Source organism: Gigantopelta aegis, chromosome 3 (assembly GCF_016097555.1).
Source record: "Gigantopelta aegis isolate Gae_Host chromosome 3, Gae_host_genome, whole genome shotgun sequence".
Classification (NCBI taxonomy): domain Eukaryota; kingdom Metazoa; phylum Mollusca; class Gastropoda; order Neomphalida; family Peltospiridae; genus Gigantopelta; species Gigantopelta aegis.
In genome coordinates this window covers 19301275-19327218 of record NC_054701.1, presented here as the reverse complement: position 1 = coordinate 19327218, position 25944 = coordinate 19301275, and the positions used below count along the sequence as shown (strand labels likewise).

Below are 25944 nucleotides of genomic sequence, written 5' to 3'. Positions count from 1 at the left end.
TCATCGAACTGTGAGATCAACGACACCGGTGCCGGGTCTACGTCTGGCGAGTGTGGCAAACCCACCCTGCCTGGTGAATTGTGACCTCTGGATCTGTAACTGTTGTGTGTTATCAATATGTATTAACTGTGTTCATATCTTTTGATACATTTTCGTCTATTAACACCAATAACAGTCCTGATTAAGAGAATTTTAAATTGCTTAATATATAGATATAGATATAGATATAGATATATAGATAAAAAGAAAGAAAGAAATGTTTTATTTAACGACGAACTCAACACATTTTATTTAAGTATATGACAAGACAAGACATGACAAGGCTTTTATACTGAATAAACATTGTCTTGTCTTGTCTATATATATGTATACCTTTTCTATTGTTTATTAAAATAACAAGTAAGGTTCGAACATTGTGCAAGTGCCACTTTTGCAGTTTGAAAACATAGCACACGTTCTATGTTGTCCGTTAACTGATCTGTAGTTCACCCCAACACAGATACGGTGTGTTTTGGCACATTTCATTCAGTGCAATTTGTAGTGCTCGCTCAGCTCTTACCTTCTTCTTTTTTCTCCCAGTATATAAGTGTAGCCAGGCCTAGCCAAGTGGCTGGTTCGTTTGATACTATGTAATATATATACATGTATATAGAATCACAAAATGGTTATTAATACATGTAATCGTTTTATTTAGTAATGACTTATCTTAGGAGCAAATGGCCAGACACACACACTCTCACTCACTCTCTCTCTCTCTCTCTCTCTCTCTCTCTCTCTCTCTCTCTCTCTCTCTCTCTCTCTCTCTCTCTTTCTCTCTCTCTCTCTCTCTCTCTCTCTCTCTCTCTCTCTCTCTCTCTCTCTCTCTCTCTCTCTCTCTCTCTCTCTCTGTCGGTCTCATTCGCTCTCTTTTATTTTCTACACTGGTCATTTCATTTCCTCTTGGAAACCTGATTAGTATCACTTTCACTCTATGGTGCCCAACTGGCGACTTTACCCAAAGTTTGTATTTAATGTTGAGTGGTCTTCCGACTTTTTTGCCATTTGGCAAGGAGGAAACAATATCTGATCAACATAATCTAATTAACATGATTCCGATGCATTTAAAACAGAGAATCTGGGAGATAATCCTTTTTGTTTTCAATATAGATGTAATTTCACTGGAGAAATAGAAATAGTGAAATGTTTTATTTAATGACACACTCAACACATTTTATTTACAGTTATATGGTGTCGGACATATGGTTAAGGACCACACAGATATTGAGAGAGGAAACCCGCTTTCGCCACTTCATGGGCTACTCTTTTCGATTAACAGCAAGGGATCTTTTATATGCACCTTCCCACAGACAGGACAGTACATACCACGGCCTTTGATGTACCAGTCATGGTGCACTGGCTGGGACGAGAAATAGCCCAATGGGTCCACCGACGTGGAAAGATCCCAGACTGACCACGCATCGAGAGAGCGCTTTACCACTGGGCTACGTCCCGCCCACTTCACTGGAGAACTGGCTCAGAAAGCTGGCTTGAATGGATCATCATAAAGCTTTATACAGATTTTGCAAAACAAAAAAAGTATAGAGTATAAAAACTAATCCGCAAATGTCAAAAAGAGCTAGATCTTTGTATTTCTCAGAAGTCCTTTCATTGTAGATATTGACGAGTCTCTGTAGCCACCACCAAAATGGTTCCTGAAACAAAAAGTGTGAATTAAAAAAAAACAGTGTAAAGAACAAGACAATATGAGTTAATCTCCATGCTCAGTGTTCAAGAGTATAGTTATGTTAATGCATTAAGATGAACTGTTAGCGTGATTGTGATTGTGTTTGTCTTTAATAGCAGGCTATTCAGAATAAATACAATCAACAGTATAGCAGCTTAATGTTCAATGTTCACAAAAGTATACCTTTAAGGTTTTATCAGTCCAAAACCAACATTCTCAGGAGAATAAACCAGGGCTTCTAGATTATGGTAGCCCCACTCCCATGGCTAGTGGTATTCAATGTTGGGCCAGTAAATAACTACAAATGCTATGCCCGATGGCTAGTGACTTTTTTGATCAAATGTTGCAGTTAAGTGTATTTTGTATATATAAATATCCTGGCCCAACCCCAACTGCCAATGTTAGTGTTTATAAGCTCTATCTCCCTCTTTAGGTGACATATCTGATTATTACTATTATTTAGTAAAATTGTATTAACTTAAAAATAAAGTAGGGCTAGTGAATTTTTAAATTCACTGATCCCATGGCTTATGGATTTAATAAAAATTGTAGAAGCCCTGTAAACCAGAAAAATATAAAATAGAGAAAATCTAGTATTTATTATTAAAAAAAAAATACAAAGAAAAGCCAATAATATTGGTCAAATATATATTATAGTGACAGTTATACAGGGGAGGGGGAAGAGTGTCAACAAGAGTGTTAATTGGTTGTCAAGGGGAAGTAATCTTAGCATTACAAAATGGTGGGATAGTTAGGAGATTAACCCCTGCAATTAAGAAAAAGTTTATAATATAGTCTACAGGCTCAGCAAACAAAAAAAGTGCTGTGGGGAATGAAAACCATAACATTGCAGACATATTTTGTTTTACCAGAAAATTATTATGATTGTTGAACAGCCATAATAAAAATAATTAGTATGCTTTAGCATGTGAGATAGTTGAAGTTAAAAAACATTATGTATAAGTTGAGTAATATGTATACCAGTGGTTCATGTAGTGAAACAGCTTGTAGAGCTGCTGTCGTATTTCGTATCCCGGAGACTTTGGTATCACCTGGAAGTAGGCCTGGAAGAAAGCCGAACTGAATCCTCCAAACATGTTGGCTATTGCTAAGTCATACTCAGAGTGTCCATAGAAACTGGCAGGGTCATATATCACTGGAAAACAAAAAACGAATGTAAAATGTTTCTAGCCTGGAATCTGTACAAACATGGAATCTGAACACAATTACTGGTTTCTAACAAGAACCATACTGAACAATAGAACAGACTATTAAAATTCAGCAATTCCTCAGATAATGTAGCCCAGTGGTAAACCACTCGCTTGATGCATGGTTGGTCTAGGATAGATCCCAGTTGGTAGGCCCATTGGGCTATTCCTCATTCCAGCCAGTGCACCATGATTGGTACATCAAAGGTTGTGGTATGTGCTATCCTGTCTGTTGAATGGTGCATATAACAGATCCCTTTTTACTAATGAAAAAATATACCGGTAGCAGGTTTCCTCTTTAAGACTATATGTCAAAATTACCAAATGTTTGACATCCAACAGCCTATGATTAATAAATCAATGTGCTCTAGTGGTGTCCTTAAACAAAACAAACTTTAAGACTATATGTCAAAATTACAATTTTTTTTACATCCAACAGCCGATGATTCATAAATCAATGTGCTCTAGTGGTGTTGTTAAACAAAACAAACTTTAACTTCAGTCTCTCCACACCTACCAGGACCTGATTTGTCCGCTGCAGCATTCCCCGACCACAGATCTCCATGAAGTAAGGCTGGTTTAACATCAACATCTTTAAAGAACGAGTCCAGTCTGGGCAAAATCTGCGACCACAGATCCTCAGCTTCTCGATCACCTTTGACAAACTCGAGCTGCTGTTCAATCTTACGAGCATAAAACTTCACCCAGTCGTCGTTCCAGGTATTGTCCTGTGGGTAGTACCCACAGCAGGTTGCCACGTCAAACCCAAATCTTTCGATGTATTTCAGGTCTCCAGATCCTCTGTGTACCGAACTGTCTTTCTTTTTCAGCTCTTCACCAACCTTCTCATTCTTCAGATGGAGTCTGAATAATTATTAAAATAGTAGTAAAAACATTTTTAAAATAGTATAGTCCTATATACTTGTTCAGTTATAAAGAGCAATAAACTACATACCGGACTGTTTCAGGTACATCCACAAGGAGTGGTGTGTGTGCAAAGGCATCCATTGTTTCAAAGTAAAGAATTAAGCATATTCTTAAACAATGTAATTAAACTGAAATGTAATTTATAAAATGTAACCACCACAAAATTTCAATAGCCAATGAAATTTATCTGTTTCCAGCTTATTAAATTGACATGTCTTGGAATGTGCTGGGATATGTACTATCAATCTCAAACTTTGAAGTGCCCTGAAAAAGCTAATGTTTAATATTGACTTATTTCTTTTTGTGAAACGTAATATCCTATGTACTGTATGTTAATGTACTTTGGAATTATGTAAGTGCTCTTTTTAAAATCCCTAGAAAAACTTGCATCTGTCCAAATGAACAGCAAAGAGTAATACAATAAACCCTGTGAGTTTTACTGTGAACGCTTTGAGACCAGACAATGCCTAATGTAGCTTAATGCCAGCATGTTTTAATACTAGTATAAAGTTTGTTTTATTTAACGACGCTACTAGAGCACATTAATTTTTTATCTTATCATCAGCTATTGGACGTCAAACATATCGTCATTCTGACACTGTTTTTTAGAGGAAACCTGCTGTCACCACATAGGCTACTCTTTTATGACAGGCAGCAAAGGATTTTTTATTTGTGCTTCCCACAGGCAGGATAGCACAAACCATGGCCTTTGTTAACCAGTTATGGATCACTGGTCGGTGCAAGTGGTTTACACCTACCCATTGAGCCTTGCGGAGCACTCGCTCAGGATTTGAAGTCGGTATCTGGATTAAAAATCGCATGCCTCGACTGGATCTGAACCCAGTACCTACCAGCCTGTAGACCAATGGCCTTAATACTAGTACATGTGCATTTCGACCTTCCTACTAGTGTGACCATGCTTGTACAATGAGATCTCACCTCGCAAGCTGCTGACCCAGAAGACCAGCGTGTCTTGAGAGACTGCCTGACAAATCGAGGTACTCCATGGCTATGGCTGCTCCACCCACTGGGAGATCAAAAACCTGTACCAAAACATACAACACATTTTATGAGTATACGGTCACATGACTGTATCATTTCAACAGAGACTGCCTGACAAATCGAGGTACTCCATGGCTATGGCTGCTCCACCCCCTGGGAGATCAAAAACCTGTACCAAAACATACAACACATTTTATGAGTATACGGTCACATGACTGTATCATTTCAACAGAGACTGCCTGACAAATCGAGGTACTCCATGGCTATGGCTGCTCCACCCCCTGGGAGATCAAAAACCTGTACCAAAACATACAACACATTTTATGAGTATACGGTCACATGACTGTATCATTCAACAGAGACTGCCTGACAAATCGAGGTACTCCATGGCTATGGCTGCTCCACCCCCTGGGAGATCAAAAACCTGTACCAAAACATACAACACATTTTATGAGTATACGGTCACATGACTGTATCATTTCAACAGAGACTGCCTGACAAATCGAGGTACTCCATGGCTATTGCTGTTCCACCTCCTGGAATATCAAAAACCTGTACCAAAACACACAACACTTTGAATGAGTTTACACATCTGAGGTCATTTCAACAGATTGCAAAGTCACTGATTTAGATAAGCACTGGTTCACAGACAAGACAAGTACATGTGCGGAAAATTATGCTGGGGGATCTTGGGGATAGGGTTTTGGGTCACCTCACCCAGAAAACATATTTTTAAAAAGAAAATTTGCTTTGAGTGAGATTGACTCCTAAAACAATGCTTGTAAGAATTTATCCAGGGATTAGTGGTGAAAAAACAATAATCTGTTAAAGATTAGTCCTAAAGCAAAAAAACAAAACAGTTCTAACAAAAACAAAAAACAAGCGAACAACAACAAAAACAAAACTAAGATAGCTTATAGCTAACACATTGCATGTTCATACACATGAAAGCAAAACATAACATAAAACCTACTTAATACCTGGAGCCTAATTACAAAGATCTTTTAGACTGTTATACAACAAAGTATCCTCTTTGCAAGTCTTTTAGCATTGCACTGCGAGATCGCAGTTGCGAGAGTTTAGTGAGGTAGGCCCTGATGGATAAACTCAAACAGTTTATGGATGGAATAACTGTTTGAACATTATTGTGTTAAGATTTTGTCTAAAATAAATTAATACATAATGTGATTAATGGCCATAGTATTGAATGCTACCTTGATTGGTTTGGGTACTTTGACTTCAGCAGCTGTGTACATAGCCTTCAAACTAGCAGCTTCTCCATCAAACATACGACGAGCCTAAAAACAAACACTGAAGATTAATATACATTTCTAAAATAAACATATTCGTTGATAGGCTATATATCAATGCATTTCTGAATATTGACAACTCTCCAGCAGCTGTTACTGGCAGTACTGAACTAAAACAATCTTCCTGTGCTCAAAAAAGACAAATGTCCCTGTTGTGCCCAAATTAGTGAGATCTAAAGCCCTTCCGGTTAAGCAATCATGTTGTAGGTGCTGCTTGGTATATGGCAGGGGTCAAAATTGCCTGAAAACCTGTCATGCATGTGTGCCTGCTTTGGCACACTACCCTTTCAGAGGTATGTACTCAGGAATTCATATTTAAACCTTAAGTGAATAAAAGCACAAAAACCACACAAACAAAAACACCTGTGATTTGTTGTTGACTTTGCCTAAGTATCCCAGACCCAACACACTAACATGGCATGGTAAAAATGCTATTTTTGTTTTTTAGTCCAGATATAATTTTATATTTATAATTATTTAACAAATGATCATTAAAAATAAAATGTCTTGCTCTTAAAATAGTTTATAAAAATGTGTATATCATAATTGTCGTACTTGTACTACTTGTAAAACTTATCGTGAATAAATCGAACCGCGAATAAATTGAACTGTGGACCAAAAACCAAAAATAAAAAAACATGAAATGTCCCATCCCTTGTTGTAGGTGCTGCTTGGTATATGGCAGGGGTCGAAATTCCCTAAAATTCTGTCATGTACATGTGCCTGCCTTGGCACACTACCCTTTCAGAGGTATGTGTTCAGAACAGCATATCTGAACCTTATGTGAATAAAGCACAAAAAACACATCAACAAAAACACCTGTGATTCGTTGTTGACTTTAACAAACACTCTGCCGTGATCAGTGTCATATCCTTGTCCACTGCTGATGCAGCCACCACCACCTCCTCCAAATGGCTTCAATGTTGTGGTTTTCAGTTCTCTCTTCAGAAGTTCTTCATCCATACCATAGGGTCCGACAGTCAGTCAGTCGGTCAAGATGAAGCCTTGAATAAAGAAAAAGAATGTCTCTTTAAAAAAGGACTTAGAATTAATATATTTATATACATACATACATACATACATACATACATATTTATTTAGCAGTACGGTACTAAATAAAAAGGAAAATGAAGGGGGCGGGAATCAGAATGCATAAAATATATTACATAATCTGCCATGTGCATGTACATATCTTATCATATTGGTAGGGTTAGTGGCAGTGCCAAAGGAAAGTCTTTCCATAATTTCCTACAGGTAACAGGTTACATTTATATCCAAAACTTGGCAAAAAAAAAAATACAACCGCTAGGTGACCTGACCATTTAAGGGCAATAATTAACTTAACACCGGGTGGGGAAAACCAGGTGTATGTTCAGGAGGCCGATCAATCGTGGTTACTCGAAAGACTGGTTTTTGCTCCCACGTTAGATGAAAAGAAAGAAAGAAAGAAGTGTTTTATTTAACGACGCACTCAACACATTTTATTTACGGTTATATGGCGTCAGACATATGGTTAAGGACCACACATATTTTGATAGAAAACCCGCTGTCGCCACTACATGGGCTACTCTTCCGATTGGCAGCAAGGGATCTTTTATTTGTGCTTCCCACAGGCAGGATAGCACAAACCATGGCCTTTGTTGAACCAGTTATGGATCACTGGTTGGTGCAAGTGGTTTACACCTACCCATTGAGCCTTGCGGAGCACTCACTCAGGGTTTGGAGTCGGTATCTGGATTAAAAATCCCATGCCTCGACTGGGATCCGAACCCAGTACCTACCAGCCTGTAGACCGATGGCCTGCCACGACACCACCGAGGCCGGTCCCACATTAGATGAATGCGATATGCTAGAAGACAATGGACCGATGGTACCAGTCAATTTATTTAGCGAACGCTCGGTCGTCTGAACACGCCTTAGGACTGTTTTTATCAGAGGAAAAAACGAAACGTTTGTTAGGCTAGTTTAGACGCTTCACGTTAAACGGAATTATAACACAAGCAACCAATCAAATAGTTCACACACTGTCGCTGAACGCAGAAGTAATACAGTTATTACAGACCGGAAGTTTGTTAATGGGAACAAATAGTCCAAACACCGGCTACGATAAGAAGCAGTGGAAAACGGCACAGAAAAGCATCAATTTAGAAATGATGAAAGTTGTAGTGATAGTCCCGCAAAAATATCAACGAAAGATGCGGATGACAAACTGTTAAAACATTGTCTCACCTGGTGTGAAAACATTAAATTTGATATTACTGATAAGGTACATGTAGTAAAACAAAGAATGTTTGTATTTATCTGAGACTGTTTTCCGCCAAATTACAACAAAGCACCAGAATGAAAAGTAAAATGAGCACCCCAAACCCGTTGTTTGTTCTTTGTTTTTAAAGTTTTAATATATTTCGGGGTTTAGATATAATCATACAACATATATAGAGAATCCAGCAAGTGAAAAAATATATTTAATTAATATATATTTTCAGAGAACTTAAATTTGTGTTTGTATTCTAGGTAGTGCACGGGGCACGTTAAAGGAAGGGACAATTAAGGCATTTAGCTTGGTATGCATATTCAACGATATATAATGCACATTATTGCTTAATATCAACAAGTATAATCGTATAGTTAATTAATAAAATAGTTAAATGTGACGGCTATTATATATAACGGGCGCAGCCATTTTGTACCATCTCAGTGTCAAGTGAGTACACTCTCTGGCGAGCTGGTGGTTACGTAATACTTAACGCGTAACGTCAGGAATGAGTCTTAGAACTAGAGAAATACAATCTACCTGTTTTTTGCGGGATGATGAATAGTCATACATTGCAATGTTCTGTAATAATACACATCCCAGCAGGCCTTTCCCCAATCTAATTAAAATTAGAAGAAAAATCTCACAAATGAACAACAACAAATCGGATGTTAATTGCGCGAACCGTGCACGAGAAAACAAACCGAACTAAAATGATAACGGTCACGTGATATACCAACGTCTGTGACATTAAAAATAGATTGGACCTCGCTTGCTTAACGGTTTTTTCTCGACAGAACGTCTTGTGTAAAAATGCAAAAAATGCATTTCGTGGTTTTACAAACATCAGGATTACCAAAAAGCACTTCAGGTAAATGGAAATGTGTATTCTAAATAATAAAATGTAAGTAAAGTGCAATTTTATTTGTGAAAAATGGGGTTTAATAGCGAAAAACAACGCCGTAATGGTTAACAAATAAACGTAACTAGGGTGTGTCCCTTTAACTCTAAAATTACGCGTTTTTTATTTGCTAAAGTGTCAGTATGTGTTGGTGGTCCGGGTATGCATCTTTCCAACACAAGGCTCTTGTTTGAGTTGACCCTACCTTTAACACCACAGTTATTACGTCCCTCCGGACTACATTCTAGCATCATACATGATACTGCAGGCACAGATCTAATATTTTTTACAGGGGGTTGCGGGGTCAACATTACAGCTACGTTTAAACTGGAAGTTGTCTGCTAGTGTTACAATAAGTACATACAGTTTTGTTTTATCATGGGCAGGGGTCCGGGCTAATGGGCCCACCGACAGGGATCTATCCTAGACCGACATCTCGAGTCCAGTCATGACATGCAACTTACATGTTGTTAAAGGGACACACCCTAGTTACGGCTAGTTGTTAACCATTACGGCGTTGTTTTTCGCTATTAAACCCATTTTTTCACAAATAAAATTGCACTTTACTTACCGTTTATTATTTAGAATATACATTTCCATTCACCTGAAGTTTTTTTTGTTGGTAATCCTGGTAATCCTGGTGTTTGTAATACCACAAAATGCATTTTTCGTATTTCTGAAAAACGGACGCACGTTTGAGAAAAAACCGTTGAGCAGACAAGGTCTAATCTATTTTTAGACAGGATATTTCCATTTCAATGTCACAGACGTTGGTATACCACGTTATCATTTTGGTTCGGTTTGTTTTCTCGTGCACTATTCGCGCAGTCAACATCCGATTTGTTGTTGTTCATTTGTGAGATTTTTCTTCACAGTTCGTGAACATTTTCAGTAACAATAAAGTTCAGACAAGTAAGTGTCTCAATACAAAACGTTACAAACTCTTAAAACCAATAATTTTGCTAAGTCTTACGATATCTGGAGAGGGGATACAACCAGGACAGAACAGTTGGAGCATGTCCAGGAGAGGTGAAACGAACGCACCCCAAGTCTGTGAAATTTGTCGTGACGTAGTCATTGTTGTGCTTCGAGCGACATCTACCGGTGACATCAGAATACTAACTTTCAAAATTATTTCAAGCAATTGGGACATGGGGATTCCCATGGTATTTATCGATATAAAACCTGCTTTTTCACTCCATTTGATAAAAACGTGATCTAAGTGTGTTACAGGTTTGTAGATTAACCAAATTATACTTTATTTTCGCTGGATGGAACTAGGGTGTGCGGCTTTAACCAGTACCATCGCTATACGAAGAACCCCGACTCCCCTATACGTCACCAGAACAAAATACAACGCTGGTTCGTTTTGCATAGGGGAGTCGGGTTTCGTCGTGTAGCGTTGGTACTGGTTAATAACGTAAGTTTAATGTCATAACGACTCGAGAATAATCAAACTAAAGATCAGTGGCATCAGATTTAGGGGGGGGGGGGGTATTTTAGCTTGCAACCATTTGGTTGTTGACAACTGCCAAAGCATTATATAGACTTTCCTTTAGCCTTATCCCCACATATCATTATCAATAAGCACGGGAGTAGGAAGGTGCCAAAAGTGTTGGGGGGGGGGGGGGTTCACACATATGTAAATGTAAAATATATTTAAAATATGCCCCCCCCCCCCCCCCCCTCCCTTACGCCAGTGATAAGGGTAGGCCCTAGGACTGGAGGTGACTCGAGCTAGTCTACATACAGCAAAATAACCATTCAGTCATTTTTATTTGCTGCAAAAGCCAGAGCGTCTACCTCCAAGTGCAGTACGAATAGCAACATAATGGGATGGGTAGCCTACTTCGTAAGTACGCAACATGGGTCTGTGTTGAAGCCACACAATGGACAAAGTAGCAGCACCAGCATCTCTAACCAAGATCATTAGATGCAACTGCACTGGAAAGTGTGACAAAAACACATGTTCATGTAAGAAAAATGGACTCCAAGTATTTATGTAATTTGGCATGTGGTCAGTGTAAAGAATTAACCTGCTTGAATGGACAAGCACATGATTTCACTGACACACTAGACTAATCCGTGTGCAAACGTCAGAAAATCACCTAAGAAGAGAATGTATGATAATGTAGTGTGAACTTTGCGATATTTTGTAATACCCATTGATAAGAGAGCATATATAATAGGTAGCAGTATACAGTTAGCCCCCTTGTGTACCCTGTAACGGAAAGAGTTTGCTTGTTGTTATTTTAACAGATGCATGTTTCAAGGCTAATTATTTGGAATATAAAGTAAATTCTTAAGCTTAATAATAGCCAAAGAGCTATTTTTATAAATGACATTTGGTTTTTCACCAGAAGTGCAAACGGTTTAGGTGTAATGAGGCTTGGTTCTCATGCACCAGGTTTTCCTTATAACAAAAGTGGTGCTCGGACAATTTGGGTAACTTTCAAACAAGCTGATTTTGTGAAAAAATTAACAGCTGAACCGTTATTCAAATGAGTATTTTTGTAAGGTGTGATGGGCAGTTTCCATAAATATATGCCTGATATCCAGGGCCGTAGCTAGGAATTTTTGTTGGGAGAGGGGACTGAATAGTTAACAGTCTAAAAAATCCTTAAACGGTGAAGATTTTTCTTTAAGTTTCTATAAGATTCACAAATAACTATGGTCTTCTACCAATAGATTGTATGGTAGCCATCTTGTATATTGGCATGGAGATTAATTTAGCCAGTGGTTTGTAGATGGAGTTGTTACAGCCATGTAACTACTTTATAGTGGTCTTAGTTATATACATCTGATAATATTGTACGTTTTTAAAAATATTGGCGGCCATCTTGAAATTTTAGATGACCCTGAATATGAAATATAACATCCATTTTATGTATCTTTTCCAGCTAATGTGATTAGACTCATCATAAATGTATTTATCTTGATTGGTTCCATATTTGTAACGTTGTTGTTTTTTGTTGTTTTTTGAGGTGGCCATCTTGAATTTGACCTAATTTGAGGTATTTGTCCAGTTCAGATTTCGGTAAACTTTTAATTTTTTGATGTAGAGGTATCAAAGAGACAAAATCCATTGAGAAACCTTTTGTGACAATTTTGGTGAGTCTCCTTGCAAGAAAAAACACCTTTCACTGACTGGACTATATCCTCTGATGACTACGAGTCAGAATTACCAAATGTTTGACATTCAGTGGCCGATGATTAAGTAATTAATGTACTCTAGTGGTGTCGTTAAACAAAACAAACTTTAGTCTGACCACTTAGGAGACTGTTCAGTAGTTACTTCATGCATTGTTAAGAGGCACTTGTAATTATCTACTATGTTCCACTACTCTACCGGAAGTCGTTAGCTTTATTAGCGGTTGAGGATGAAGAGGTGGGTGCGGGGACGCACACAGAAACTGCACCCGTGGAAGGAAATGTTTTATTTAACGACACACTCAACACTGCACCCGTAGAGAACGTTGAGTCATGGTGTGGTTAGTTCAAACTCGGAGGAAACTGACAGAACAAGGGCTCAAACTGAATTTTCAGCATCCCGACCCCCAACACCAGTAAATGAATGCCAATTAATATAAATGACTCCCTCATTCCCGCCCTCGACTAGCAGCTATGACTTGTGATACAATGTCAAAATGTAGTAAATATGTCCAGCCAGTTTCCACGAATAGAAGAAGTGTTTATTTACATAAACAAATTAGGAACTAATATACACTGTACATTTAATTTGACAAGCCATACATCATTACATGTAATAAAGGCACACGTGTCACATCCATTTAGTGTTGCAATTACACGACATCACAAAATCATATTTATCATAAACAGACAATTATTGTGGATTAATCTACCCACTCTGTAGTCATTTGAAAAGAAAATGTATCTTTTAAAAAACAGAGAGAAAAAAGAAGAGTTGATTATGGTTGTAATGTAAACGTTCCAAAAGCCCAACACTGCAGTTCAACTGATGTTACTCGCAACAGACCAATTCCCATATAGTTAAAAATATCTTGATCAGTGGCGGATCCAGGGTTGTGTGTGTGAATAGGGTGGCTAGCCACCCCCTTCCTTCCTGGGCACTGTTTTTTAATGTTCATTCCAAACATATACCGTTACTTCAAAGTTTGTTCAGGAAGATGCAAATAAAACCATTTCGTTAGCGAAAATAATATGCATCGCCCTGTTGTCAATCAGGTGTACAATTGAAACGAGTATGGCTTGCATCAATAAGGACAAAATTAAATCGTTTTCTATATATTTTGGTGTGAATCAGGAAAACGGCAAAAAATTTATCAACTTTATGAAATTATTAATTAGGAAATAGATCTTCGGAAATCAGTGAAATAACGTTCTAAAATGTCCATAATGTCTAAACGTCAGGGGGCTTTCCCCCCGGAACCTTCACCATGGCTCAACCCCCGCCGGTTCACTCCATCCCAATCCAGCCACCCCATCTTATTATTTTCTAGAACCGCCACTGCTTGGTACACATCAAAGTGGGACGTAACACTTCGACGTTATCGATTACAGGACCGTCAACCAAACGAGTTGAGTGATATAAATTAAGATCGATTGTTTGTAATAAATAGAATATTAATCTCGCTACCATTTGAAAATTATTCCACTCGGGACATGTTACGAAATGGAAGCTCGTTTAATATATTACCAGTCTTGGTGGTATTTTGGTTAAATCAGGGACGCAGCCAGCCGGTTTTATTTAGATGGGGACTTTCAATTTTATTTTTATTTTGGAGGGATACTTAATTACAAAAGCAGATTCCGGCAAATTCTATGGGGGCAGGTCAACAGTTTTCCAGGTAGTGATGCCCACTAAGCAAACCCCCAGCCCCATCTGGACATCCAGACCTAAAGTGTGCGTGAATATGTGGATGGCAGTCATGCACACGTTTATACCCATAGTGAGAACGTATTACACAGGCACAACATACAGAATTTCAGACATGGGTACGTTGAGACAACCTATTAGTTGGTGTGATAGTAACACATACTCATATTGAAATCCAACTGCTACTTGGGAAACCTCACTCTGGGCCTAATCAACGAAGGCCATACATTCCTTCTTTCATAATTAGTGTGTTGAACGGGCATCGTTAACATGTGTCGTACTAACAATATGAGTGACCCTTCAATAGAGACGCTGAGTATATATACATGTATATAGAATCACAAATTGGTTTACAGTGATTAATAAAGTAATCGTTTTATTTAGCAATGACATATATTAGGAGCAAATGGCCAGACACACCCTCTCTCTCCCTGATGGTCTCGTTCGCTCTCTTTTATTTTCTACATTGGTCATTTCATTTTCTTTTGGAAACCTGACTAGTATCACTTTCACTTAAACTGAGAGATCTTCAGAAAGTCATCCATGCCATTTGGCAAGGAAGGAACAATATCTGATTAACATAAAACAGTTAGATAAGACATTCTGTGTCTCTAAAACTGAGAATCTGGGAGATAATCCTTTTTCTTTTCAATATAGCTGTAATTTCACTGGAGAACTGCTCAGAAAGCTTGCTTGAATGGACCATCATAAAGCTTTATACAGATTTTGCAAAAAAAAAAGTATAGAGTATAAAAACTAATCCGCAAATGTCAAGAAGAGCTAGATCTTTGTATTTTTCAGAAGTCCTTTCATTGTAGATATTGATGAGTCTCTGTAGCCACCACCAAAATGGTTCCTGAAACAACAAGTGTAAAAAGAAACACCAGTAAAAAGACCAAGACAATATCAGCCGACCTCCATGCTCCGTTTTCACAAGTATAGTACTGTTTAAATATTAGTGAATTAAGATGGACTTCAGTGTAATTGTGTTTGTGTTTTACATCAGGGAATTCATAATAAATACAGAAAACAATATATATGAAGTTCAATGTTGACACAAGTATAGTACTGTTTAAATATTAGTGAATTAAGATGGACTTCAGTGTAATTGTGTTTGTGTTTTACATCAAGGAATTCATAATAAATACAGAAAACAATATATACTCTTCAAAAGAAGAAACGCAAAACCACATTGTCGTAACATTTGGAGAATTGATTTAATTATTGAATGGTGAGTCCGATAATTACCAAATGTTGCAGGATTGTTCACAATTCACTCTAGTCCATTGTGGGTAAGTGATAGGACACACCACCAAGGTCAAGGTCATCTGGAGTCAATACCGGGTGTGGCCTCCGCGTGTGTTGACAACTGCCTGGCACCGCCTGCCCATTGAAGCAACCAGAGTACGGATGACGTCCCGGGGGATGGTGGCCCACTCGGCCTGCAAGGCTGCTGCCAGCTCGGGCAGGGTCTGGGGCTGTGGTTGTCGCTGTCGGAGGCGTCGGTCCAACTCGTCCCATAGATGCTGAATTGGGTTCAAATCCGGTGATATCGATGGCCAAGGAAGGACATTAATGTTGTTGTTCTGTAGGAAAGCCGTTGTGAGACGTGCTGTGTGAGGCCTGGCATTGTCATGTTGGAACACTGCGTTGGCGTTGGCCATAACTGGAACGATGTGTGGCCGGAGGATCTGGTCAATGTAGCCCTGTGCATTCAGGTTGCCCTGCACGTGGACCAGGTCAGTTCTGCCAGTGTGTGAGATGGCTGCCCACACCATGACACTACCCCCGCCGAATCTGTCCACTTCCTGCATGCAGTTTGCCGCATAACGTTCACCACGACGCCTATACACGCGTCATCTTCCATCATGACGTCGGAGCAGAAATCGGGACTCGTCACTGAACCACACCTGTCTCCATCGCAGTTGAGGCCATTGTCGATGAATCTGGCACCACTGCAGTCGGAGTCGACGGTGTTGTGGTGTTAAGATGACACCTCGAACTGGACGTCTGGCACGAATTCCTACCTCACGTAGGCGGTTCCGTACGGTCTGGTCGGATATCCTACGCAAACCTGGTATTGCTGTGGAGGTGGCAGTAGTCAATCGTTCCCGAAGGTGGCGTACCCGGATGTAGCGGTCCTGCCCGGGGGTAGTGACCCGTGGTCGACCGGATCTAGGGAGGTCACGTGTTGATCCATGTTGCTGGTAACGGTCCCACAGTCTGGAGATGGTGCTTGGGGACACATGGAATGCCCTGGCAACGGCCGTTCTGGATTCGCCTGCGTCTACTCGGCCGATGGCATTGTTTCTCTGCGGTTCACTGAGACGTGGCATGTCCTGGATTGTCAACTGTCGGCCAGATACAGAGGCCAGGCAAGCGAACACCCTGCACTTTTATACTGTCGGTGGTCATGTTGCACGTGCAGACAACGCACGTGCAGTGGTGACATGGTTTGCACGTGGCTGCGTTTTTGCGAATATTCACATTTTGGAACTTTATTGTACAGTAGCTGCGTTTTATCGAATGTAACCGTGGGAATGTGTTTGGGACATGCAATAACCTTATATTCACAAAGCATGAACCGGTAGGAAACATAAAATCGGAGTTATAACCCATTTGTACCCTTTTGCGTTTCTTTTTTTGAAGAGTATATATGAAGTTCAATGTTGACACAAGCATGGGCGGATCCAAGGGGGGGGGGGGGACCAGGGGGATGCGTCCCCCCAAAAATTGTTCAAGTGCCCTCAAAATGTCCAAGTGCCCTTTTTGTTTGTAGAATTTTTTTTTTTTTTAAGTAAACAATAATTATATTGTAGATAAATGAAATCAAGATTTTCGTGTACATGCGCAAGCTTGCAGATATGTGTCTGTGTTATTGAGTCTCAATGGGGCCCCATTGAGGTTCTAACGCGAGTGACGCCAATTTACTTCATTATTGCTAGTATATTATGACGTAGAACTGTAGGAATTCATATTAATTGTAAATATCAAAACTTGTAGTAAGGTGCCCTTTTGACGAGTCAATGTGCCCTTCTTTCTTGGTTCCCCCCTAAAAATATTTCCTGGATCCGCCCATGCACAAGTATAAATTTAAGATATCGGCCCAAAACCAACATTCTCTGGAAAACAAAGGAACTGTAAACCAGAAAAATATAAAATTGAGAAAATCTATTATTTATTATATAAAAAATAAAACAAAATACAAAGAAAGGCCAATAATATTGGTCAAATTATGTTATAGTGACAGTGATACAGGGATGGGGAAATAGTGTCAACAAGAGTGTTAATTGATTGTCAAGGGGAAGTAATCTTAGCATTACAAAATGGTCAGATAGGAGATTAACCCTTGCAATTAAGAACAAAATTATAATATAGTCCACAGATTCGGCAAAAAAAATGCTGTGGAGAATGAAAACCACAACATTGCAGATTGCAGAGGGCAGCTGCAGGGATTGGGTGATTCGTTTACAAAAAAGCCATATTTTGCTTTGCCGGTATATGATTATGATTGTTGAACAGCCTTAATAAAAATAATTAATATGCTTTAGCATGTGAGATAGTTTAAGTTACAAAACATTATGTATAAGTTGAGTAATATGTATACCAGTGGTTCAAGTAATTAAACACCTCGTAGAGCTGCTGTCGTATTTCGTATCCCGGAGACTTTGGTATCACCTGGAAGTAGGCCTGGAAGAAAGCCGAACTGAATCCTCCAAACATGTTGGCTGAAGACAAGTCATACTCTGAGTGCCCATAGAAACTGGCAGGGTCATATATCACTGGAAAACAAAATACGAATATAAAATGTTAGTAGCCTGGAATCTGTACAAACATGGAATCTGAACACAATTACTGGTTTCTAACAAGAACCATACTGAACAATAGAACAGACCATTAAAATTCAGCAATTCCTCAGATAATGTAGCCCAGTGGTAAACCACTCGCTTGATGCATGGTTGGTCTAGGATACATCCCAGTTGGTAGGCCCATTGGGCTATTCCTCATTCCAGCCAGTGCACCATGATTGGTACATCAAAGGTTGTGGTATGTGCTATCCTGTCTGTTGGATGATGCATATAACAGATCCCTTTCTACTAATGGAAAAATATACCGGTAGCAGGTTTCCTCTTTAAGAATATATGTCAAAATTACCAAATGTTTGACAACCATCAGCCGATGATTAATAAATCAATATGCTTTAGTGGTGTCGTTAAACAAAACAAACCAACAAACTTTAAGACTACATGTAAAACTGTCCAAATGTTTGATATCCATCAGCCGATGATTAATAAATCAATGAGCTCTAGTGGTGTTGTTAAGCAAAACTTCAGTCTCTCTACACCTACCAGGACCTAATTTGTCCGCTTTAGCATTACCCAACCACAGATCTCCATGAAGTAAGGCTGGTTTAACATTAACATCTTTAAAGAACGAGTCCAGTCTGGGCAAAATCTGCGACCACAGATCCTCAGCTTCTCGATCACCTTTCACAAACTCGAGCTGCTGTTCAATCTTCCGAGCATAAAACTTCACCCAGTCGTCGTTCCAGGTATTGTCCTGGGGATAGTACCCTAAGTAGGTTTCCACGTCAAACCCAAATCTGTCGATGTATTTCAGGTCTACGGATCCTCTGTGTACCGAACTGTCTTTCTTTTTGAACTCTTCACCAACCTTCTCATTCTTTTGATGGAGTCTGAATAAATATTAAAATATTATCAACATTAATTTGTTGGAACTCTAGTTCATCTGTAAACAGCAACAAATTATGTACTGTTTTAAGTACAGCTACAAGGGGTGGGTGTGTGCAAGGCAATTATGTTAAATATTTTGTAAGGCAACTCATTCAACAATGTAATTAAACTTATTGTAATCTGTAAAATGTTGCCAGAATAAAAGTTTCAGGAGCAGATGAAATTTGTCAGTTTTTCAAATCCCTACCAAATTAGAGGGACTACCCTGAGTTTATAGCCATTTAAAAGGTTTTCAGCAAATAAAAGATTTTTACATCATTATGATTACAATTTACTTACATGTTCTTGCTTATATTCAACCTCCCTTCTACATTATTTATAAAAAGGGGCACCCTGGAAATATTTTAAGGTAGGGTTCCAAGAGCAAAAAGGCACAAGGAACACCCATGAAAAGGATATTTCAATAAACGTTTGGCATTTGTGTAAGGGCAATTATAAACAAATTGTTAAAAAGGGGGCACTTAATTTTTTTCAGAGGGGGTCAGGTCCCCCTGGTCCCCTCCCTTGGATCCACCCATGTATAAATACACAACCAATATGTAAGAGCCAGGCAGAATGACCATGCTTATACAATGAGATCTCGCCTCGCAAGCTGCTGACCCAGAAGACCAGCGTGTCTTGAGAGACTGCCTGACAAATCGAGGTACTCCATGGCTATGGCTGCTCCACCGCCTGGAATATCAAAAACCTGCACCAAAACACACAACACTTTGTATGAGTATACGGTCACATGGGTGTATCATTTCAACAGAGACAGCCTGACAAATCGAGGTACTCCATGGCTATTTCTGCTCCACCTCCTGGAATATCAAAAACCTACACCAAAACACACACACTTTGTAAGAGTTTACACATCTGAAGTCATTTCAACAGATTGCAAAGTCAATGATTTAGACAAGCACTGGTCCACAGACAAGATAAATACATTTATTTCATTTCAACTTATTTTCGTGCTTATATCCAATTAAAGTTCAAGCACGCTGTCCCTGGCACACACCTCAGTTATCTAAGTGGGTTAGTTGTTAATTGTCAGTGGTCAGTGAGAGAGAAGAGGGTGCGGTGGTCTTACACCTACCCATTGAGTCGTTAAAACTCGCTCTGGGTGGGAGCCGGTACCGAGCTGCAAACCCTGTACCTACCAGCCTTATGTTCAATGGCTTAACCACAACGCCACCGAGGCCGGTGATAAATACATGTGCAGAAAATTGTGATGGGGGGGGGGGGGGGGCTAGGGGTAGGGATTTGGGTCATCTCACAAAGAAAACATATTTTTAAAAAGAAAATTTGCTTTTAGTGAGGTTCACCCCCAAAACCTCTGATCTGCATACACGCCTGTAAGAATTTTTTCCATGAATTAGTGGTGAAAAAACAATCTGCTAGAGCAGAAAAACAAAACAGTTCTAACAAAAACCAAAAACGGGCGCGAGCGCTATCACGCCCGTCAACTCAATCTGACGGGCACGAAATAACGCGCTCCTAAATTGAACAAATCACGCTTGTGTTGTTTTTTAACTCTGCCATTTTAATTGTTTATTGAATTCAATCCACAACGCCACAAATCTTTCCATTCTGTTCACAATGAACTTCCTAAAAAACTTTTTACATATTGAAACACGATTGGTTGGTTATCTTTACACTGAGCCAATCAGCTAGGAGTTCACTTCTTATTACGATCTCGTCGGTTTTGTTTGTTTAATGCAGGTAATGATCGCGAAATGTATTTATACTGTCGTCGTTTTGATCACGTACAGGAAAAATAATAGGTGCGTGTCCAATATATATGTAACCGGGTGTTTTAAACTACATTCACTACACACATACTATTTTAAAACACTGTTCACATAGTTTTATTCTGTCAGGTTATATCTGTGTAGGCTTTCTTTGTTTTCTTACTTTCTCTGGTTTTGTGGGCTTGGGTTGTGCTCACTGACAACTCAGTTCTTGCAAGCCCAGTGTCATTGTTTCTGTGTTCTCCTGGTCAGAAGCTTTATGACATTCAAGGAGAACAGACCATTTTTATGAGAAAACAAGCTTTTGTTCACAGTAACTGCACAACTAACATTCACAGAGAATTTTAAAGGTAAATACATATTGTACATGATTTACACCGTAACTACCTGTTTTAATTACTTATTTAATCAAGAAATGAGATTAGGAGATTTAGTTATTAATATTAAAGTAATAGTATTGTAGTTAAGTTAAATATAACATTGTGACATAGTTTGATTAACTTTTTATTAAATGGTTACGTTCTATTTATAGAATAGTCTATATTTTCTATCATAAATGATTATAATTTACAGTATTTAATAAAGTAACATAATAAGTAAGTTATTATGAGATAGTTGTTTAATTAGTTTGTGTACACGTATGGATTTATGTGTACTTGATTAACTTAATTTTATTATTAGGTGCCACAATCATGTAGGTGACAACCAGCATTATGCTTCTGTAAAGACCCGACCCACAGTCGGTAGGTAAACTATTTGTAGACAGGCTATGGTTTATTTAGCTTTGTATTTATGAAATATGTTATAAGTGATGTTATAGTGTTTCTTGAGAATAGGACATTCAATGTATTAAATAGTGTTTATGTGTAATCAGTGATTTCTAAGTCATTTTATGATTCTTTAAATTCAGTGATGTATTGAATTTAATATATGGATATGTGGTTGGATAAGATATTCTCTTTATATGCTTAAAAGGTCAGTGTGATAACACAGGCTAGTATATAGGTTAATTCTGAATGTTAAGTGTGTAATTAATTTTAAGACGTATTATAACAGATTTATATATATATATATATATATATATATATATATATATATATATATATATATATATATATATATATATGTGTGTGTGTGTGTGTGTGTGTGTGTGTGTGTGTGTGTGTGTGATTTTAAATATTCCCTTTTTGTTGTTTCAGGGTCTTCGTTTGTGTGTATATGTCTGTTATACATGTAGTGATATCTGGAACAAGGGATCTTCATATCCCAACCGATTGATGATCCAGAATAAACCCGAAACCCCTGCTGAGTTGTTCGTGTTTTCCTATATACAACCATTCGGTAACATATATAATGTTTAATGTACAATGTATAATGTTTATACATGTTGATATCACAGTAAACGCGTACACAAACAAAAACGTAATTTAGTAAAGCAGGTTTTGTTTTCGTTAATAACATAGCGATGTACTCGTAGACATTTCTACTTTCTCTTTCACGATACTGCCACGTGATTTAAAGCAAAGGACATTGCCCTTGGTAGAGTCAGATTTCTAGTACATGTGATCGGTTGACGGGACCCTAAAACAAACATACACCGATTTAATTTCAAGTCAGTAATTCGAATTTATCGAGTGTAAAGCATGTATATTTTAAAATTAAATTTACATTAGGGTGGTTATATTGGGGGGTTTTGGGGGTTTTTTTTATGGGTTGCTATGATTCGAGTTAGTATAATAAATGACGTGTTAACTACAGTACACCGATAATTAAAGTTAATCCTGTTTGTAAAAATATATATTTATAAAAATTGTAGTAAGATATATTTGGGTAGAAAACAATAGATGTTGACATTATCTCTGTTATGACATTATTATTATTATCATTTTTAAGTAGAGAATTTGAAGGTACATGACGTATATTATGATATCATGATAAATGTGATAACCCTGTGCCATGTGGTTGTTACACTTTTAATTTCTTTTTAGTTTAAATGATTTACAAATAGGCCTACTGACATTATTTTTGTGAGTGTTTTATTAGATATTTTACAGTTAGAATTCTTAATAACAATACCATAGTTGTTACAATGCCAATTCACATTCAGTTCACAGGTCTGTGTCCATGGAAAAATCATATCATTCTGCGATGAAGATTAAAATTATTGTACTTGTTTTAAATAAAACAGAATAAACACAAACAAATCAGTTTCAATTCATTATTCATAAATAGTCAACAGATTATCATGATTCAGAATTTTAATGCAACATAATATGCATATAATATATAAAAGATCGATAAATGTTGTGTTCATGGTGTTTCTTTTTCTTGTGAAAGACTGCAATGGCCCATTCCTTCATCTTTGAGAACAACTATCATATTAGTTAAATTAAGATATTTATTTTGAAAACACAAAACATTAACTCTTAAGATATTTAATTTAGAAATCATTACTCCTCAAACTTAATCATGTTCATGGGTGCAATTCCTCTCGGTCTCTTACCTCTAATTCTGATTATTGTGAGGAGTGCGATTTTCCTCTCCTCTGCATTTTGAGCAGTGTCATTTCTACTCCCCTCGTAAGCATTTTGAGGAGTGCGATTTTTAGCACTCCTGGGTTTTTCAAAAACGAAGGTCTGGTAACATAACATAAACCTACTTAATACCTGGGGCCTAATTCACAAAGGTCGCTTAGCTCTGTAAGACAACAACGCATCCTCTTTGGAAGTCTTTTAGCATTGCAATGCGAGATCGCAAAGTTGCGAGAGTTTAGTGAATTAGGCCCCTGATGGATAAACTCAAACAATTTATGAATGGAATAACTGTTTGAACATTATTGTGTTAAGATTTTGTCTAAAATAAATTAATACATAATGTGATTAATGGCCATAGTATTGTATGCTACCTTGATTGGTTTGGGTACTTTGACTTCAGCAGCTGTGTACATAGCCTCCAAACTAGCAGCTTCTCCATCAAACATACGACGAGCCTAAAAACAAACATTGAAGATTAATATACATTTCTAAAATAAACATATTCGTTGATAGGCTATATATAAATGTATTTGTGAACATTGACAACTCTTCAGCAGCTGTTACTGGCAGTACTGAACTAAAACAATCTTCCCGTGCTCAAAAAAGACAAATGTTTCTGTTGTGCCCAAATTAGTGAGATCTAAAGCCCTGCCGGTTAATACATCACCATTGGCCTCAGTAGTGTGTGGTTAAGCAATTATGTTGTAAGTGCTGCTCATGGGTGTCGATCGGTGGGGGACAGGGGGGGACGCGTCTCCCTCATTTTTCAATGCCGAGGGACAATCTATATAAATGTCCCCCCCCCCCCCCACACTTTTTCGTTTAGCACACACACGTATGTACGTATACACACACACACACTAACACGCCCCCCCCCCCCCCCCCACACACACACACTTCTAAAGCCGGATTGACGCCCATGGTGTTGCTTGGTATATGGCTGGGGTCGAAACTGCCTGAAATCCTGCCATGCACTTGTGCCTGCTTTGGCACACTACCGTTTCAGAGGTATGTGCTCAGAACAGTTATTTGTTAACCATTACGGCGTTGTTTTTCGCTATTAAACCCCATTTTTCACAAATAAAATTGCACTTTACTTACATTTTATTATTTAGAATACACATTTCCATTCACCTGAAGTGCTTTTTGGTAATTCTGATGTTTGTAAAACCACGAAATGCATTTTTTGCATTTTTTCACAAGACGTGTTGTCGAGAAAAAACGTTAAGCAAGCGAGGTCCAATCTATTTTTAGAGGGGATATTTCCATTTCAATGTCACAGACGTTGGTATATCACGTGACCGTTATCATTTTGGTTCGATTTGTTTTCTCGTGCACGGTTCGCGCAATCAACATCCGATTTGTTGTTCATTTGTGAGATTTTTCTTCACAGTTCGTGAACATTTTCAGTAACAATAAAGTTCAGACAAGTAAGTGTCTCAATACAAAACGTTACAAACCCTTAAAACCAATAATTTTGCTAAGTCTTACGATATCTGGAGAGGGGATACAACCAGGACAGAACAGTTGGAACATGTCCAGGAGAGGTGAAACGAACGCACCCCAAGTCTGTGAAATTTGTTGTGACGTAGGCATTGTTGTGCTTCGAGCGACATCTACCGGTGACATCAGAATACTAACTTTCAAAATTATTTCAAGCAATTGGGACATGGGGATTCCCATGGTATTTATCGATATAAAACCTACTTTTTCACTCCATTTGATAAAAACGTGATCTAAGTGTGTTACAGGTTTGTAGATTAACCAAATTATAATTTATTTTCGCAAGATGGAACTAGGGTGTGCGGCTTTAAGTGAATAAAGGCACACAAAAAACTTTAGGAAAAACCACATCAACAAAAACACCTGTGATTCGTTGTTGACTTTAATAAACACTCTGCCTTGGTCAGTTTCATATCCTTGTCCATTGCTGATGCAGCCACGACCACCACTTCCAAATGGCTTCAATGTTGTGGTTTTCAGTTCTCTCTTCAGAAGTTCTTCATCCATACCATAGGTTCTGACAGTCAGTCGATCAAGATGAAGCTGTGAATAAAGAAAAAGAATGTATCTTTAAAAATCTATAAAAAAACCCAACACTTTATAATAAAATAAAATAAAAGAGCAGTAGGGGCCTACGGTACTAAATAAAAAGGAAAATGAAGGGGGCGGGAACCAGACTGCATAACGTTCCAGCATGCAGTTTATTCAGGCTTAGGTTTAGGGTTAGGGTTAGTGATAGTATTAGCATGCATGCTGGAACGTTCGGAAGTCTTTCCATAAAATATATTGCATAATCTGATTTGTGCATGTACATTCACATTGTCGTAGAATTTCCTCAAACGAGTAGTTTAAAGGCACACCTACCGGTAACGGGTTACACTTATATCCAAACTTAGCAAAAGGTCCAGGCGACCTGACCATTTAAGGACATTAATTAACTTTACACCGGGTGGGGAAAACCAGGGCATGTTCAGGAGGCCGATCGATCGCGGTTACTCGATAGACTGGATTTTGCGCCCTACGTTAGATGAATGTGATATGCTAGAAGACAATGATACCAGTCAATTTATTTAGCGAACGCTCGGTCTTCTGAACACGCCTTTGGACTGTGTTTATCAGACAAAGGGAAAAACAAAACAAAACGTTTGTTAGGCTAGTTTAAGCGCTTCACGTTAAACGGAATGACAACACAAGGAACCAATCAAATAGTTCGTGAACGTCAGCGTCGTTCACTGTCGCT

At 38.3% G+C, this 25944-nt stretch overlaps 2 protein-coding genes across 4 annotated transcripts; both read right to left on the bottom strand.

The window, feature by feature from the left end:
• Positions 1 to 1531: 1531 nt before the first annotated feature.
• LOC121369515 (ketosamine-3-kinase-like) lies at positions 1532 to 8528 on the bottom strand. 3 transcript variants are annotated; one of them, XM_041494623.1, is made up of 7 exons: positions 8045 to 8528; positions 6990 to 7174; positions 6075 to 6158; positions 4798 to 4901; positions 3449 to 3795; positions 2705 to 2879; positions 1532 to 1691 (listed from the first exon to the last, which is right to left on the bottom strand). In XM_041494623.1, exons 2-7 carry the CDS (start codon positions 7131 to 7133, stop codon positions 1616 to 1618), a joined length of 930 nt encoding a protein of 309 aa, XP_041350557.1. In that variant the 5' UTR covers positions 7134 to 7174; positions 8045 to 8528; the 3' UTR covers positions 1532 to 1615. The 3 variants fall into 3 exon arrangements, with proteins under 3 accessions (XP_041350557.1, XP_041350559.1, XP_041350558.1); XM_041494625.1 differs by having other exon boundaries at positions 8196 to 8528; XM_041494624.1 differs by having other exon boundaries at positions 8400 to 8487.
• Positions 8529 to 14538: 6010 nt separating this feature from the next.
• Positions 14539 to 25625, bottom strand: LOC121368535 (ketosamine-3-kinase-like). The gene is made up of 7 exons (XM_041493271.1): positions 25569 to 25625; positions 25068 to 25247; positions 23573 to 23656; positions 19522 to 19625; positions 18533 to 18879; positions 17791 to 17965; positions 14539 to 15039 (listed from the first exon to the last, which is right to left on the bottom strand). Exons 1-7 carry the CDS (start codon positions 25623 to 25625, stop codon positions 14964 to 14966), a joined length of 1023 nt encoding a protein of 340 aa, XP_041349205.1. The 3' UTR covers positions 14539 to 14963.
• Positions 25626 to 25944: the final 319 nt, after the last annotated feature.